General features: G+C 44.5%; 1 protein-coding gene across 1 annotated transcript in view; it reads left to right on the top strand.

The window, feature by feature from the left end:
- The first annotated feature begins 935 nt into the window (after positions 1-935).
- SMAD9 (SMAD family member 9) overlaps positions 936-13,593 on the top strand; it is a 28,053-nt gene continuing 15,395 nt past the window's right edge. Inside the window, exons 1-3 of the mRNA XM_004577527.2 lie at positions 936-1,543; positions 7,403-7,660; positions 11,270-11,491. Of these exons, the coding sequence (XP_004577584.1) occupies positions 1,132-1,543; positions 7,403-7,660; positions 11,270-11,491 (892 nt within the window). The 5' untranslated portion in view covers positions 936-1,131. The remainder of the gene's footprint in view (positions 1,544-7,402; positions 7,661-11,269; positions 11,492-13,593) is intronic.

The raw sequence follows: 13,593 nt of genomic DNA on the forward strand, positions 1-13,593 counted from the left end.
ATGTGTAGTTGGAGAAGAAAGGACCCTACAGCTCTCTTCCCCACGGTGGATGGCGGGGGTCTCAGGGACTTCCCAGAGATCTTTGGGGTACCCTTTGAGAATCGCAGTCCTGTGAACATTATGTGATGAGTAGCTTCCCCTGAATGGGGAGATTATTAGCACTCCTGATGTTTCTCTTTTTCGTCGGCATGTGTATATTCATGACATTATTTGCAAAACCTGAAAGTAAGAAAGAGGAATGAGTTTGTCAAGGGAAGCTTATGGGGGCCTAGAAACCCAAGTGGAGAGGTTTGCCCCGGGAGAAACAAGGAGCCATGTCATTCCTTCTTTAATTTCTAAAAAGGTTTTGGTTGGCATGTCCTGCTTGTACATGTGTCTGGACAACAGTGAGTACTTCACTAGGTGCACACAACATAAGTGGATCAAGTCAGGCAGTCAGCCGTTCTGTGTGCTTCTCTCTTCTTTGTGTTTGGAACCCGCCAGTTCCTCTCCCTAGTTCTTCGCGCAGGAGGGCATATGCCATTGCGAGCTGTGGTCACCCCACTGCTGTGCATCTGTAATTTCTTTAAAAGGAAGATGATTTAGTAAGAGGTATTTCTGGCAGAAGGTGGATTCAAATTCAGAGAGAAGAAGAGAGAAGTTACTACAGAGGGGTTTGCAGTGACCAGGTGAGGGGTGAAGTGCAAGGGCCTTGGCTGTCACTGCAGATGGAGACAAGGCGACAAGTGTTTTAAGACATTGAAAGAATGACCAAGACCCAGATATTGGTGGTGAAGTAGAGGCCAGAGTCAAAGCCCGATGAGGGTTTGAAAATCCAGGCATTCATTGGCTGTTTTCCCACTTCTCTCCATTGGTAACTTTTAGTAGCGGGCGCTACTGAAGTGAATGGAAGTGAGTGAAGTGAATGCAGTCTTGTCTTTCAGGGTTGACAGTCCATTCGGAGGCTTCGGAGGAGGAGGTCAGCATACTTCCCGCCTGGAATCTGTCACAGTTGCTTCTGGAAGGCAAGACAGACTTGTACCCATGACACTCCAGGAGAGGTACCTGCCGCCGGCTGCCTGAGGGCCTCCCCTCCCGTGAAGGGCCCTGGATCTGGTTTCCTTGTGCGCTGGACACCCGAGGTCCCCGCTTATGCACTCCAGCACCCCCATCAGCTCCCTCTTCTCCTTCACCAGCCCCGCAGTGAAGAGGCTGCTTGGCTGGAAGCAAGGAGATGAGGAGGAGAAGTGGGCGGAGAAGGCCGTGGACTCTCTCGTGAAGAAACTCAAGAAGAAGAAAGGAGCCATGGACGAGCTGGAGCGGGCCCTCAGCTGTCCGGGACAGCCCAGCAAGTGCGTCACCATCCCCCGGTCCCTGGATGGGAGGTTGCAGGTGTCGCACCGCAAGGGGCTGCCCCACGTGATTTATTGCCGCGTGTGGCGCTGGCCGGATCTCCAGTCCCACCACGAGCTGAAGCCACTGGAGTGCTGCGAGTTCCCATTCGGCTCCAAGCAAAAGGAAGTGTGCATCAACCCTTACCACTACCGCAGGGTGGAGACCCCAGGTATGTCTTCTTGACCGTGTGGGTTTGTGTTCAAGGTGAGGGTCCCCCCCAAAAGATGGGGAGAGACCTCTGAGAGTGAGACAGAAAAAGAAAGAGACAGGGATTGATTCAGCTTTGGGAAAGTAATCCAAACCTTGGTAGCCAGAAAAAAATCTGGAAAATAATTTTTCATTCAGTGCACATGTAAATTTTGTGAGATCTTGAAAAATGAAGTGCTTTTTTACTGTATTTGGGAAGAGTCATCATCTTTTTTTTTCTATTTCGTGGGATTCTGTGGTAGTCTTAAAGTAATCTTGATAATGATTAGCTGTTAAAGAAAAAAAAAAATAAACATCTCATCTCCCCCTTTCACACACACACATACAACTAAGTTGAATGGAATTGTCTTGAAGTAAACTGTAGATGGATTTTTAACTGTCACTTTCCTGAAGTTCAGGTAAGTGGAAAATAGCTCATCTGGGGCTGTTAACAGCCAACTGAGGATTTGCTGTAAGTCATCCCAGGACTAAAAACAGTGAGAATTGGGCAAAGACTGACAGCTGAGCCTCGGTGGAGTCTAGAGGGATTCCCTGAACTCATGGAAACTGCTGTACTTACATATGGGAAAGAACCGTTCTTTAACTCTTCCCACGTTGTCCCATCCCATTCCCCCTCTCCCTTTTGGGAGAAGACGTGTTTATCTGTATTGCTTCACATTGACTCAACAGTTTTACTGCAGTTCTAGCTAGATTCAGTCTTAGTGTCGCCCTCCGGGCAAGAATACAGATTTTATAGGCGCTTTCTGTTTGGATTGGCCATCTGACCCTTTCCAGGAAACCAAAGGGCTGGGCATCAGCTCAGGGCAATTGCCCTTGTCCAACCAAGTGCTGTCCTAGTGGCCCAAGGGTTCACTGTCCCTCTGTGTAGTGTTGAATGAGTGTGTGTCTGCCTGTATCAGTCTCACCAGGTAACCTCTCAGACACCCCCATACTTACCATTTGCTCACAACCATCCCACCACAGGCTGAGACTCTGAGGGAGATGGAGAGTAGGAAGTCCCGCGTTCTTGGCAAATCTGATGGATTTTCCCTAAATCATGGAGGTCTTTGCATTCTTCCTTACTGCTTCCCTTTAGACCCTTTGCGTACCTGAAGTATGAGTTTATGACAAAAATGACTTGATTTCCTCTTTAGCTCAACAAGTTTTAGTTATTTTAAGCACCCAAAATATATATAAATGGAAAGATGTTCATTAAGAAATCATTTCTTTCTTCCTGAGTGGTGAACTTGAAGGATGTAGATAGTCTCTTTTAAAATATCTGGGATGCCTTTTGAATATTTGAAAGCTAAATTTTAAAGATCTGTTTGATATTTTAGTCTTAAGTTATACAGTATTTTTTAGGACATTTTGGTCTTAGTAATTTACATATGGCAGATTTCCTAGCATCATGTTTTGGGTTTGAATGTCTAGAATGGAAGATGAGCAAAGATCGTATTAATTTAAGGCAGTATTTAAACCACAGTAATTTTTTAAAATCCAGACCTCAATTTTTTTATAGAAGAAATAGGTTTTGTATCTATTTATGTAGTTATGTTCAAAGTAAATATTTTAAGGATAGTGTAAATGTGAATGTTAAACAACTTTTGCCTGCGAGCTCTCATTTTTGACCTTTATTTTAGGTACATTGAAGGTGGCGTTCTAACTTTTTTCATCCACGCATCCACTTATGTAGTCTGTTTCAGTACTTCTTCAGCCATCAAGCTAGATTTTGTTTCAAATGAGTAACTGTACAATCCAGATTAATTAATAAGAAAACAAAATAATCAAAAACAAAAAAATACTAGTTTTCAAATTACTTATTTAAATATACGTAAAAATTACTCTGTCAAACTGCCATTACAAGTTTGGGAACACTTTCTGTTTCAATGCTGATCTCGTAGACTGAGCCTCAACCATTGTTCATGTTCTGACCATACCTTTCTTGTCAAGGTTCAAGTTAGAAGCTGCACACACACGAAAGAAAACAAAACTAACAAAAAAAACAAACAAAAAAATAAAAACAGATTTTAAGGAAGAAGATGCATTTATTCTATGAGCCTGGAAATTATTTCAAGAATGCAAATTCCCTTTTACCTAAATTATGCATTGTACAGGTTGAGCATTCCTAATCCAAAAATCTTAACTCTGAGGGGCTGGTGCAATCGCTCAGCTGGCTAATTCTCTAAACTATAAGCTCTGGCATCCAGTGTGGCACTGATTCATGTACCAACTGCTCCACTTCAGATTCAGCTTAGTGCTTATGTCTAGGAAAAGTGTAGAGGATGGCCCAAAGCCTTGGGACTCTGCACCTGTGTGGAAGATCCAACAGAAGCTCCTGGTTCCTAGCTCTGGACTGGTCCAGCTCTAGCCATTGCGACTTCTTGGGGAATGAATGAGCAAATGAAAGATCTCTTCCTTTCTTTCTCTAATTCTCCTGTCTGTAAATCTTTCAAAAAAAAATAAATCTTTAAAAGATAAATTAAAAAATTTGACATCTGAAATGCTCTAAAACTTGAGCTTGCACTAAAAAAAAATTGAATGTTGGAGCAGTTTGGATTTTATACTTTTGGAATAGGAATGCTCAACCAGTAAAAAAAATCTATGCATGTATTTTCAAATCAGAAAAAAAATTCAGTCTGAAAGATTTCTTCTCTGAAACATTTCAGATAGGGGATATTCAACCTGTGTATCCAAAGCATGTGCCTTTTGTAAGAAGGGGGACAGATGTTGTATTCAGCTTGGCTTGGCATCCCCACACGCCCGGGAGCTCCTGTTATCTGCCCCGGTGCAGCACTAAGATGTAAAGAAGAGTTATAAGAGAGAGAGAGAGAAAAGAAGGGGTGTAGGGAGGCGGGCAGGTGCACCACTAAGCCACAGGTTTTACATGTGCATATTGAACCAAGTACAAAGTGAAACTATTTTTTTTAAATGTATCTGTCCTGAACGTACACAGAGATTTATCTTGATTCCCCGAAGACTGTAGTGTAACAGCAATGTTCATGGTATTTTTAGTTCACATGTTAGACATTTTGAGTAATCTAGAGATGATTTGAAGCAGGCAGAAGAATAAGCATAGTTTGTGTGCAAGTCCCGGGCCATGTTATAGAAGGGCCTTCAGCACTGTGGCTTTGGGTATCTGTGGGAAGACCAATGACCCTGATTGCAAGCACAATTGCATTCTAAAGGTAGCATCAATTAAACTCCTTCTGTCGAACTGCATTTGAGGAGTGGGAAGAAAATATACTGACCAGTAAAGCATTTAAAAATGCTCTCCAGCTAACGCTAAAGCAGCCGCAATAGTGAGGCAGGAATGAGGAAGAGAAAACCATGTCTTCTTTCCTTCACTGCCTTGGTTTCACTCAGGCGGTACAGAGTGTCACGATGTTTTTCACAACCAAGAACAACATACCTTTTCTTTTCTCTTGGTGCCTCAGATCTGCAGGCATGAGGCATGAAAGTCTATATTGCCAGGGCTGGGCCAGGTTAGGAAAACGCTTGTAAATGTCTAAAGCCACACAAGTTGTTCAAATTCTTCTTCATCAATAAGGTGTGCGCGTGTGGCAACATTGTGATGAACAAGTGTTATTGAGAATGGTGGTGTGTGTCGCTAGTGGCAGCAGTGCCTCATTTCCGACTACACACAATGCAGGTCATCTTTATAGTCCTTCACTGTTGTGCAGGACCTTAAACGCAACATGGTGGCATGCCACTGTGTCGCTTTTATGTGCTAATGTTGAATGTTACTGGATTGTAAGGGATGCTGTGAGTCAGTGTACACAAATACTAGTTTGTGAAGGCGAAGAAGTCATTTGGTTCTCTGCCACTAACCTGTAGATGTGTTCGCTTAAAACTTTTTCTTACCCATTTATTTCTTGTCCTTTGAACTGACATTTGTTTCTTGTTGAAAGAAAAAAAGAGATGAATGTGTTATATTAAAAGGTAAATGGTAGACTCTGTGATATTGTTACTGCTTTTGTATTACTGTTGCTATCATTTGTTCATTCTAAAACATTTATTTCTAAATTAATTTTTTTTACTGGGAAGGCAGATATACAGAGAGGAGAGACAGAGAGGAAGAGCTTTCATATGCTGGTTCAGTTCCCAGGAGGCTGCAATGTCTTGAGGTGAGCTGATGTGAAGCCAGGAGCTTCTTCAGCATCTCCCCAGGGGTGCAGGGTCCCAAGGCTTTGGGCCATCCTCCACTTCTTTCCCAGGCCACAAGCAGGAAGCTGGATGCAAAGTGGGGCCTCCAGGACATGAACCAGTGCCCATACAGGATCCTGGTGCGTTCAAGACAAGAGCTTTAGGCACTATGCTACTGCACTGGGCCCTGGATTTTAGTTTTCAAGAGCTATTTGAGAACAATTTTTGTTAGTGTCTATCAACATTTGCGTGTGTTCATGAATCAGTGGTGTCATTGGAAGCTAGGGTAACCCACCCATCTCCAGAAACAGTTTTTTCTAACCATTTCTTGCTTTGTTCTTGTGCTGTTTCGTTACATGATTACTAAACATTCTCAAGGTGACTGTGGGGAGTTGGGTGATACAAGCTTGCAAACTGGTCACTCTGGGGTAATTTCACTGACTTGCTAACATAGAAGATGACGATTTAGCTTTTAATCTCATCCTCCTTCCTTGCTTCAATCCTTGATGTTTATATTTTAGCTCACCATTGTTAATAGTTTAGATTGCTGGTTTCTGTTGTGAAGCTTGGAGGGAAGAGCTGGCCGATCCTCGGGCTCAGAGTGGGAAGCTGATCCTGTTTTCGGTAGGTGACTTTGAAGTGATCCTCTGGGAGCTGTGACAGTGTTCCCTTCTGAGTTGGTAGAGAGCTCGGAGAGTTCTGTATCTCTTCTCACTTGCTGACCTCTGCGCCCTGTGGTTCTTTTGCATCTGGAAGCCTAGATCTTTTTTTTTTTTTTTTCAGCTCTAGGAGTTTCTTCTGTTATTTTTTTGCCAAAACCCTCTCCCCCCTTTGTTTTCTCTACTTCTGCCTAGAGAGCTTATGGAACTCACAGGAAGTACGCCAGCCACCCTTGTGGGGTACCCCCTGTCAGTTGGACAACATACACTTTGAAAGTCACCCCAAACTGAGTGCCCAGACAAAGCTTGCCCTGGAGAGCTGGAATCCATTTCTAGATTCTGTGTAAAATCAAGATCAGGAATGGTGGTTTCTTTTCTGCAGGAGTGGCGCACAGCAACAGTGTACGGGGTGTCGCTGTTCTCATGACTGGTCTCTTTGACTTGCTCATTGTAACTATTATTCAGCAATTGTATTTTACTTAATAACCTTCTGTGACTTACCTTTAAATCTTTCTGTAAGAACGAACAGCTTTTGTTTTGACTCCAGTAGCACTGCTGAGCCTGAAATCCAGGCTGCCCAGCTAAATAATTCAGCATGGCCTCTGAAGGAAAACATATTTTAGATATCACTTAAGGTTTCATTACAAGCAACAGAAACCGATTTTTTACATTAGGAAGACTATTGGCAGAATGAAAGGCAGATGTAAGCAGTCCGGTCTTCTGAAGGCCAACTTTAGAACAGCTCATTTTCAAGGTGGGATGGAATGGGTAGTCTTTAGAGTGCTGACATTCAAAAGAGCCTCCTGGAACTCTTTCAGGAATTGTGACGGACTATTGCAGGTGCATGTGGCTCTGAGCAGGGCTGTTGGTTTAGCTCAATGGGCAACGCTCGCCTCTTGTGTGGATATGGGACCATCCAAGACAGCAGAGGGGTCGTTCCCAAAGCAAAGAGCGGCGTTGTCATCAGGAAGTGGATGTGCATTGCGTTCTGTACCCCTGAACTTGACTGCAGCTCACTCTTTTGTCTCTTCTTCTCCTAGTGCTGCCTCCAGTCCTAGTGCCCCGGCACAGTGAATATAACCCCCAGCTCAGCCTGCTGGCCAAGTTCCGCAGCGCCTCCCTGCACAGCGAGCCGCTCATGCCGCACAATGCCACCTACCCGGACTCCTTCCAGCAGCCTCCGTGCTCTGCACCCCCACCCTCGCCCAGCCACATGTTTTTGCAGTCCCCCTGCACCACCAGTTACCCTCACTCCCCAGGAAGTCCTGCGGAGCCCGACAGCCCATATCAGCACTCAGGTTAGTAAGAGCTACCATCTGTGGGAAAGTACAATCCAGCACAATTATCTGTGGTGGGTGATCTTAACCCATGAAGTCATCTCAATTGATATTCATTTCATACTTTGCAGTTTGCATACCCGTGGACTGGGGGCCCCCATTGGAGCCTGCCCGGTCTGGTGTAGTTCCCATGGAACTGTGACACGTCTTTGCTCTAGTTTCTGGTTCTAACTGTCCGAAAGCTCTGCAACATTGCATGGCTTTGAGCAGCAAGAATTTCCAAGGATTTTTTTAAGGCAGTAGAAATAACTGTGCAGATGCATCTGTAAGCCCAGCAGGAGGGCTTGGCCTGAGGGCAAGCTCCATGTAGGAACAGGGTTAGGCGTGGTCTCCGGTTCTCTCTTGCAACAGTTTTAGGGAAACGCTGCCTTTAACAGACACAGGCGTCACTTCAGGGGCACACAGGGTGAGCCCCTGACTGTCCTCAGCGCTTGGGCCTTTTTAAAGCAACTGGATTAGAGTCTTCCACAACTGCTGGACTTAAAAAGCTTGAGGAAGGGAAAGGAAGAAGCTAGAGACAGTTACTTTCACATGTCCGTGTGTTTCACAGATAACATATAATAGGCTGCTATTGTATGTTGTTAAAAGGGGAAACAAAGGTGGTCCCTGCCCTTAAGGACCCATGCAGTGTGGGAAGATGAAAAAGGAGTTGCTGCTTCTCTTTGAGTTATTTACTTTTGCTTTGTTATCCCTTCAGCAAATTGCATGTAGATCCCTGCTCATGGGTTCCATGCTTTATATATACATATGTATATACACACACCAATGTATTTTATATACACGTGCACGTACAAAATCCTTGTGTGTCTGTTCCTGCCGTTACATTGTGAGTCTTCTCTGTGTCCCAGCATAGAGCCTGAGGCTCAGTAGTTGCCCATTAGTTGTTTATTGAGTACCTAAATTGGGCATTTGGGACATGGGCTTGCCACTCAGGACTGTAGAAAATGGATTTTATCGACTTGGTAAGAAATGACTGAGTGCCTGGCACTGTGCCATGTTTGGGGTGCAGTGGGGATGATATTACTGGGTTCTGACCTTCAAGAGGCAAAGGCTGCTAAGAATGGTGGCACAGATGTAACTAGGGTGAGAGGGCCTGGAGTATGGGGACTAAAGTGTGTGGAGTTAAAAGGGAGTGAAGTGAAGGCGGGGGAATCCATGGGAATTGATTGCTGGTGGCTGGGAGGCTGGCTGTAAGCTTGGGAGCCATTGCACAGAGGTAAGCAGGTAGATGCAGTCTCACAAGTGGCCAGGTTCACCAAGAAGGGTGACCAGGGCAGGGAGAGAAGTTATTTGAGGGCAGAGCCACAGTGAAGGGACAGGATAATTATGTTGTAAAACACATGTTTATATAACACACTTCTATGCCATGAGTTCCTGTCTGGCCCGTTTTCCTGCCACAGTTACACTCACAGGTTGATGTTCTTTTTCTTCTCTTCCCCGACTCCCCACCCATGAAGCACAAATGAAAGAAACCAGGTAGCGTCTCATGGAAGGCAGGGCTCTTTGCATTTCAAAGACTCTAATTATTTTCTAACTAATAAATAGCAAAATGCTAACTAGAATAAGCAGAATAATAGGTAAAACAAAGGAACTACTGAGATGAACAGGTTCAGATCCTAGTATTTTGATAGCTTTATTTAATTGCAATTTGTATGTGAGAGGATCCTTCAAAAAGCTTTTGGAAAATGGAATTAAAGCTAGAAGTCTGTATTGTTGCAATAAAAACAAAATCCATGCAGTTTTTTTTTAAAATAACATGTATTCAGAACACTTGTTTTATGAGAAACCAACATGCACTCCTACGTTCATAGCAGCACAATCAGTAATTGCAAAAACGTGGAAGCAGCCAAAATGCCTATCAGCGGAGGATTGGATAAGAAAGCTATGGTTCATCTACTCCATGGAATACTACTCAGCTATTAAAAACAAAATGCAGTTCTTTGTGGCCAAATGGGCCAAACTGGAAACCATAATGCTAAGGGAAATGAGCCAATCCCAAAAGGTTAAATACCAGATGTTTGCCTTAATTTAAGATGATATGATGTTATGTATAACATGTTATGTTATGTATGTTATATGTTGTGTATAAACTAAAATTGAAATGTCAATGAGGTGGTCACAGAAGGAGGCTAGGAACTTGCATTTACTTTTAACATAGTGGTTACTCATTACTATGTCAATTAATTCCATAATGATGTAAATTTTTGCTGATGGTATGTTGGAGCTTTTAATTGATCGGGATGATACTCTGCTGGCTCTGTCTTCAGACCAGAAAGGGTATAGCTAAGAAGCCGTTGAACTTGACTGGACAATAAGATGCTGGACTCTATGTTTGGTATATGCTTGCAATGAGGGAATCTCAACTGAACTTGAACTGTGGTTATGCAACAAGGTGGAGGAATCCACCATGGTGGGAGGGTTTGGGGAGGGGTGGGGAGAATCCCAGGACCTATGAAACTGTGTCACATAATACAATGTAATTAATGAATAAAAAAATTAAAAACAAAAAGAATAACATGTATTATTTGCCTGTTACAAATAAAAATTTGTGCCCTCAAAATTTTTATACTAAAATAAACTTGTAATTCCACTTTCCACTAGTTTTTTGAAGTAGCCTCATAAAATAAAATTTAATATGCAGTTCAATCATTTTTTGTATATTACATTAACTTTTTCTGTTGTGGCAAAATATAACGGTTTGTCATTCTAACCATTTTACAGTCCAATAGTATTAAGTACAGTCATAGTATTATAAGACGGTCACTATTATCTTTTGCAAAATTTTTTTATGTCACCAAACAGAAATTATGCCCATTGAGCAGTAAATTCTTCATTGGTCCCTTCCCCAATCCCTGCTAACCTCTAATCTATGGGGTTAGATTTCTTTTTTTTTTTAAAGGTGTATTCTATTTATTTAAAAAGTAGAGTGGCAGAGAGGGAGAGAAATCTTGTAACTGCCAGCTCACTTTCCAAATGTCTGCTGAGCCAGGACTGGGCCAAGCTGAAGCAAGGAGCCGGTAACCTCAGCCAGGTCTCCCATGTGGGCTGCAGGAGCTCGAACACTTGTGCCTCTTGTGCTGCTTCCCAGGCCGTTAGCAGGGAGCTGGGTTGGAAGTGTAGCAGCCAGGAACTCAAACCAGCTCCTATAGGAGCTAACATTGTAAGTGACAGCCTAACCCACCGTGTCACAATGCTATACCACCTCTGTCCCCCCTCCCAAGATTATTATTATTACACACTAGCTTGTTAAAGAGTCATACTTCTGGCTGCAGGGATTCTACATGGCCCTGTGAGAACTGTGTGCTTACTTTCACATGTAAAGGTGAGCTGACCTCCAGCTTCCCGCCAGCGATGTTGGCTTTAGGGGTGGTTCTTTCCATCGATCAGTTCCTGTTGTGTTTTCCTGGTAGATGTGTACAGATGTGCAGCCACCTCACTGCAGGTGTGCTCCCAGGTGCCGCTCACCACAAAGCGGCAGGTTTTATACAGTCACAAAGCACCCAGCCTGGTTTTGCAGCCAGCTCTCTAACAGCACCGTGTGTTGCTCTCCTCTGGGTCCCTTTCTTTCAGACTTCCGGCCTGTTTGCTATGAGGAGCCCCAGCACTGGTGCTCAGTGGCCTACTACGAACTGAACAACCGAGTGGGGGAGACGTTCCAGGCCTCCTCTCGCAGCGTCCTCATCGACGGCTTCACAGACCCCTCCAATAACAGGAACAGATTCTGTCTTGGACTCCTTTCGAATGTAAACCGAAACTCCACAATAGAAAACACCAGAAGACACATAGGAAAGGGTAAGAGACTGAGGGAAGTTCACTGGGTAGCCCTCTGAGCTGACACGTGGAGCCAGAGGTCAGCCCTGGCCTGGCCTTCCTTCTCCAGGGTGGCAGGACTCTCCCTTTCCCCCAACCCTGGGGATGATTTGGCTTTGCCCTGGTGGGAGCATGTGGTCTGCTCCTCAGACCTGGGTTCTGTGCTTCAGAAGCCACAGAGCATCTCCTGGAGGCTGGCACGGGGGCTGTTGGCAAAGCAAGGTGATAAATATGAATGCGTGGTCATGTTATTGAATGAAAGCATCATGTGTTGTTTTTAGATTGCTTAACCCTTCCTATAAATGAATGATTGATGCAGAAGAGGAACTCTGGCAGTGTGATTACTTGTATTTCTGTTAGACTGAGAAGTTAGGTAACAGTGACTACTTTCCAAGTAGTGCTGGTGAGTGGAAGCCCTGGGGAGGGAATTGGAGCTGTCCCAGCAGTTGTCGGGATGGTCTGTGACTGCTGACGGTTTCACATCTCACATCAGTGAAGGGGGCAATGGTAGCAATTCCCAGCTGGGTGTGAGGCCCCGTTGAGCTTTAATTTCTTTTCTGTCTGAATACTGATGCTTGTGACTGAAACTACAAGCAGAGTCCAAAGTGTTAAGGTCCTTCATTGTCATTTGCTGCTGTCTGTCCCCATCTAGAACTTAAACCTCCCTGGGAAAGTAGCCTTGAGCCTTTTCTGTCAAGTTTTTGAGATGTTCGTTATTTCACTTGGTGATCCCTTCTAACATTCTTTCGAAGCTGCCTGACCATTGCCCTGTTGTAGCGAAGGTACAGGACGTTGGTCTGAAATGGATTGGATTTGTTCACTGATGCTGACTCTTCCATGCTTATTTATAGTGTGTCTCTCCGCAGTGGCAGGAACCCTGGCAAATGAAATGGGAAATGAAAAAAAAGATAGCAACTGAGGGGAAAGAACAGACCCTGGTGTGTCATCCATAAAGGTTGGCGTGATGACACTGGTCTTCATTTAGGTTTCCCGACAGGGAGGGCAGAAAGGGGAGCACGTTCTGCGAGGTCATTTTCATCCCAAGAGGAGAAACAGAACCATTCCTCAAGAGAAATGATAGTCTCACCTCGACTGAACTCTTCAACTTCTCTAGGAGGGCTTTCCTACGAAGTGACCTTGGAGGGACTCTCGTGTGGCCCCCAGTGCCAGCATACAAGCACATTGCACAAGGACTGTCGGCTGGCGGGCATGGGGGTCGGACTCTGCAGACCACTCTGAGCATTAGACGCCTGCGGGTGCTGGCGGAGTCAAAGATAGAATGACAGTACTAAGGTGCATGGAACACCTGCCTAGCTTGTTTTCAAGATGCTCCCCATAGGGAGATGGAGGATTGTCCTGTTCGAGGAGAGCTGACCCTAGGGATTAAGGAACTATGTGAGCATCAGTACCCAGAGCTGGTGGCAGACACCTGTCTCCTTGTTCGCTGGGATGAACAGGCACTTTGCTTTCCATTGTCCTCCAAGACAAAGTCACACTTTTCTTAGAAAGCTGTTTAAGAATTACTATAATAAGAAAAGTAAAATAAATTGGCTGTCTCTAGGGGAGCTATAAGAGAAGCCATAAAGCATAGCAGAAGAGAAATTATGGCTTGGAATATTCTAGAGCAATAGGCTTCAGTCTCCTGTGAGGTTGTTAGGATGGCTCCCGAGTCCTACCCTAGATGAACTGATTCTGAGCAGTGTCACTTCTGTGGCTGCAGAATGCACCCCAGGGATAGCAAGCAAGAGAGACCCTTTGATTCAGTGCTGTGCGCCCATCTCACATCTGTTTAGCTAGACTGGACATTAGAGATGTAGCAGTGAAAAAAGGATACCTCCCTCCACGCCTTGATGGATTACCTCCTACATCTGCGCTCGGAGTTGTGTTTTCTGTGGTAGTGATGCTTTGTACAGATTCACCCAGCTTTGCATCCACTGGGGTGCACTGTAAGCCAAGGGGGCTGAGATGCAACATTAACTAGTGCCAAGGGAACTGGGCCTGTTACTTGGTGCCCTAAAGAGTCTTAATAGCTTTAAATAGCTACTAAGAAGTTAGCACTAGAAGTGTCAGAGAAATTAGCTCAG

The sequence above is a fragment of the Ochotona princeps genome, chromosome 12 (genome assembly GCF_030435755.1).
Source record: "Ochotona princeps isolate mOchPri1 chromosome 12, mOchPri1.hap1, whole genome shotgun sequence".
Lineage (NCBI taxonomy): Eukaryota > Metazoa > Chordata > Mammalia > Lagomorpha > Ochotonidae > Ochotona > Ochotona princeps.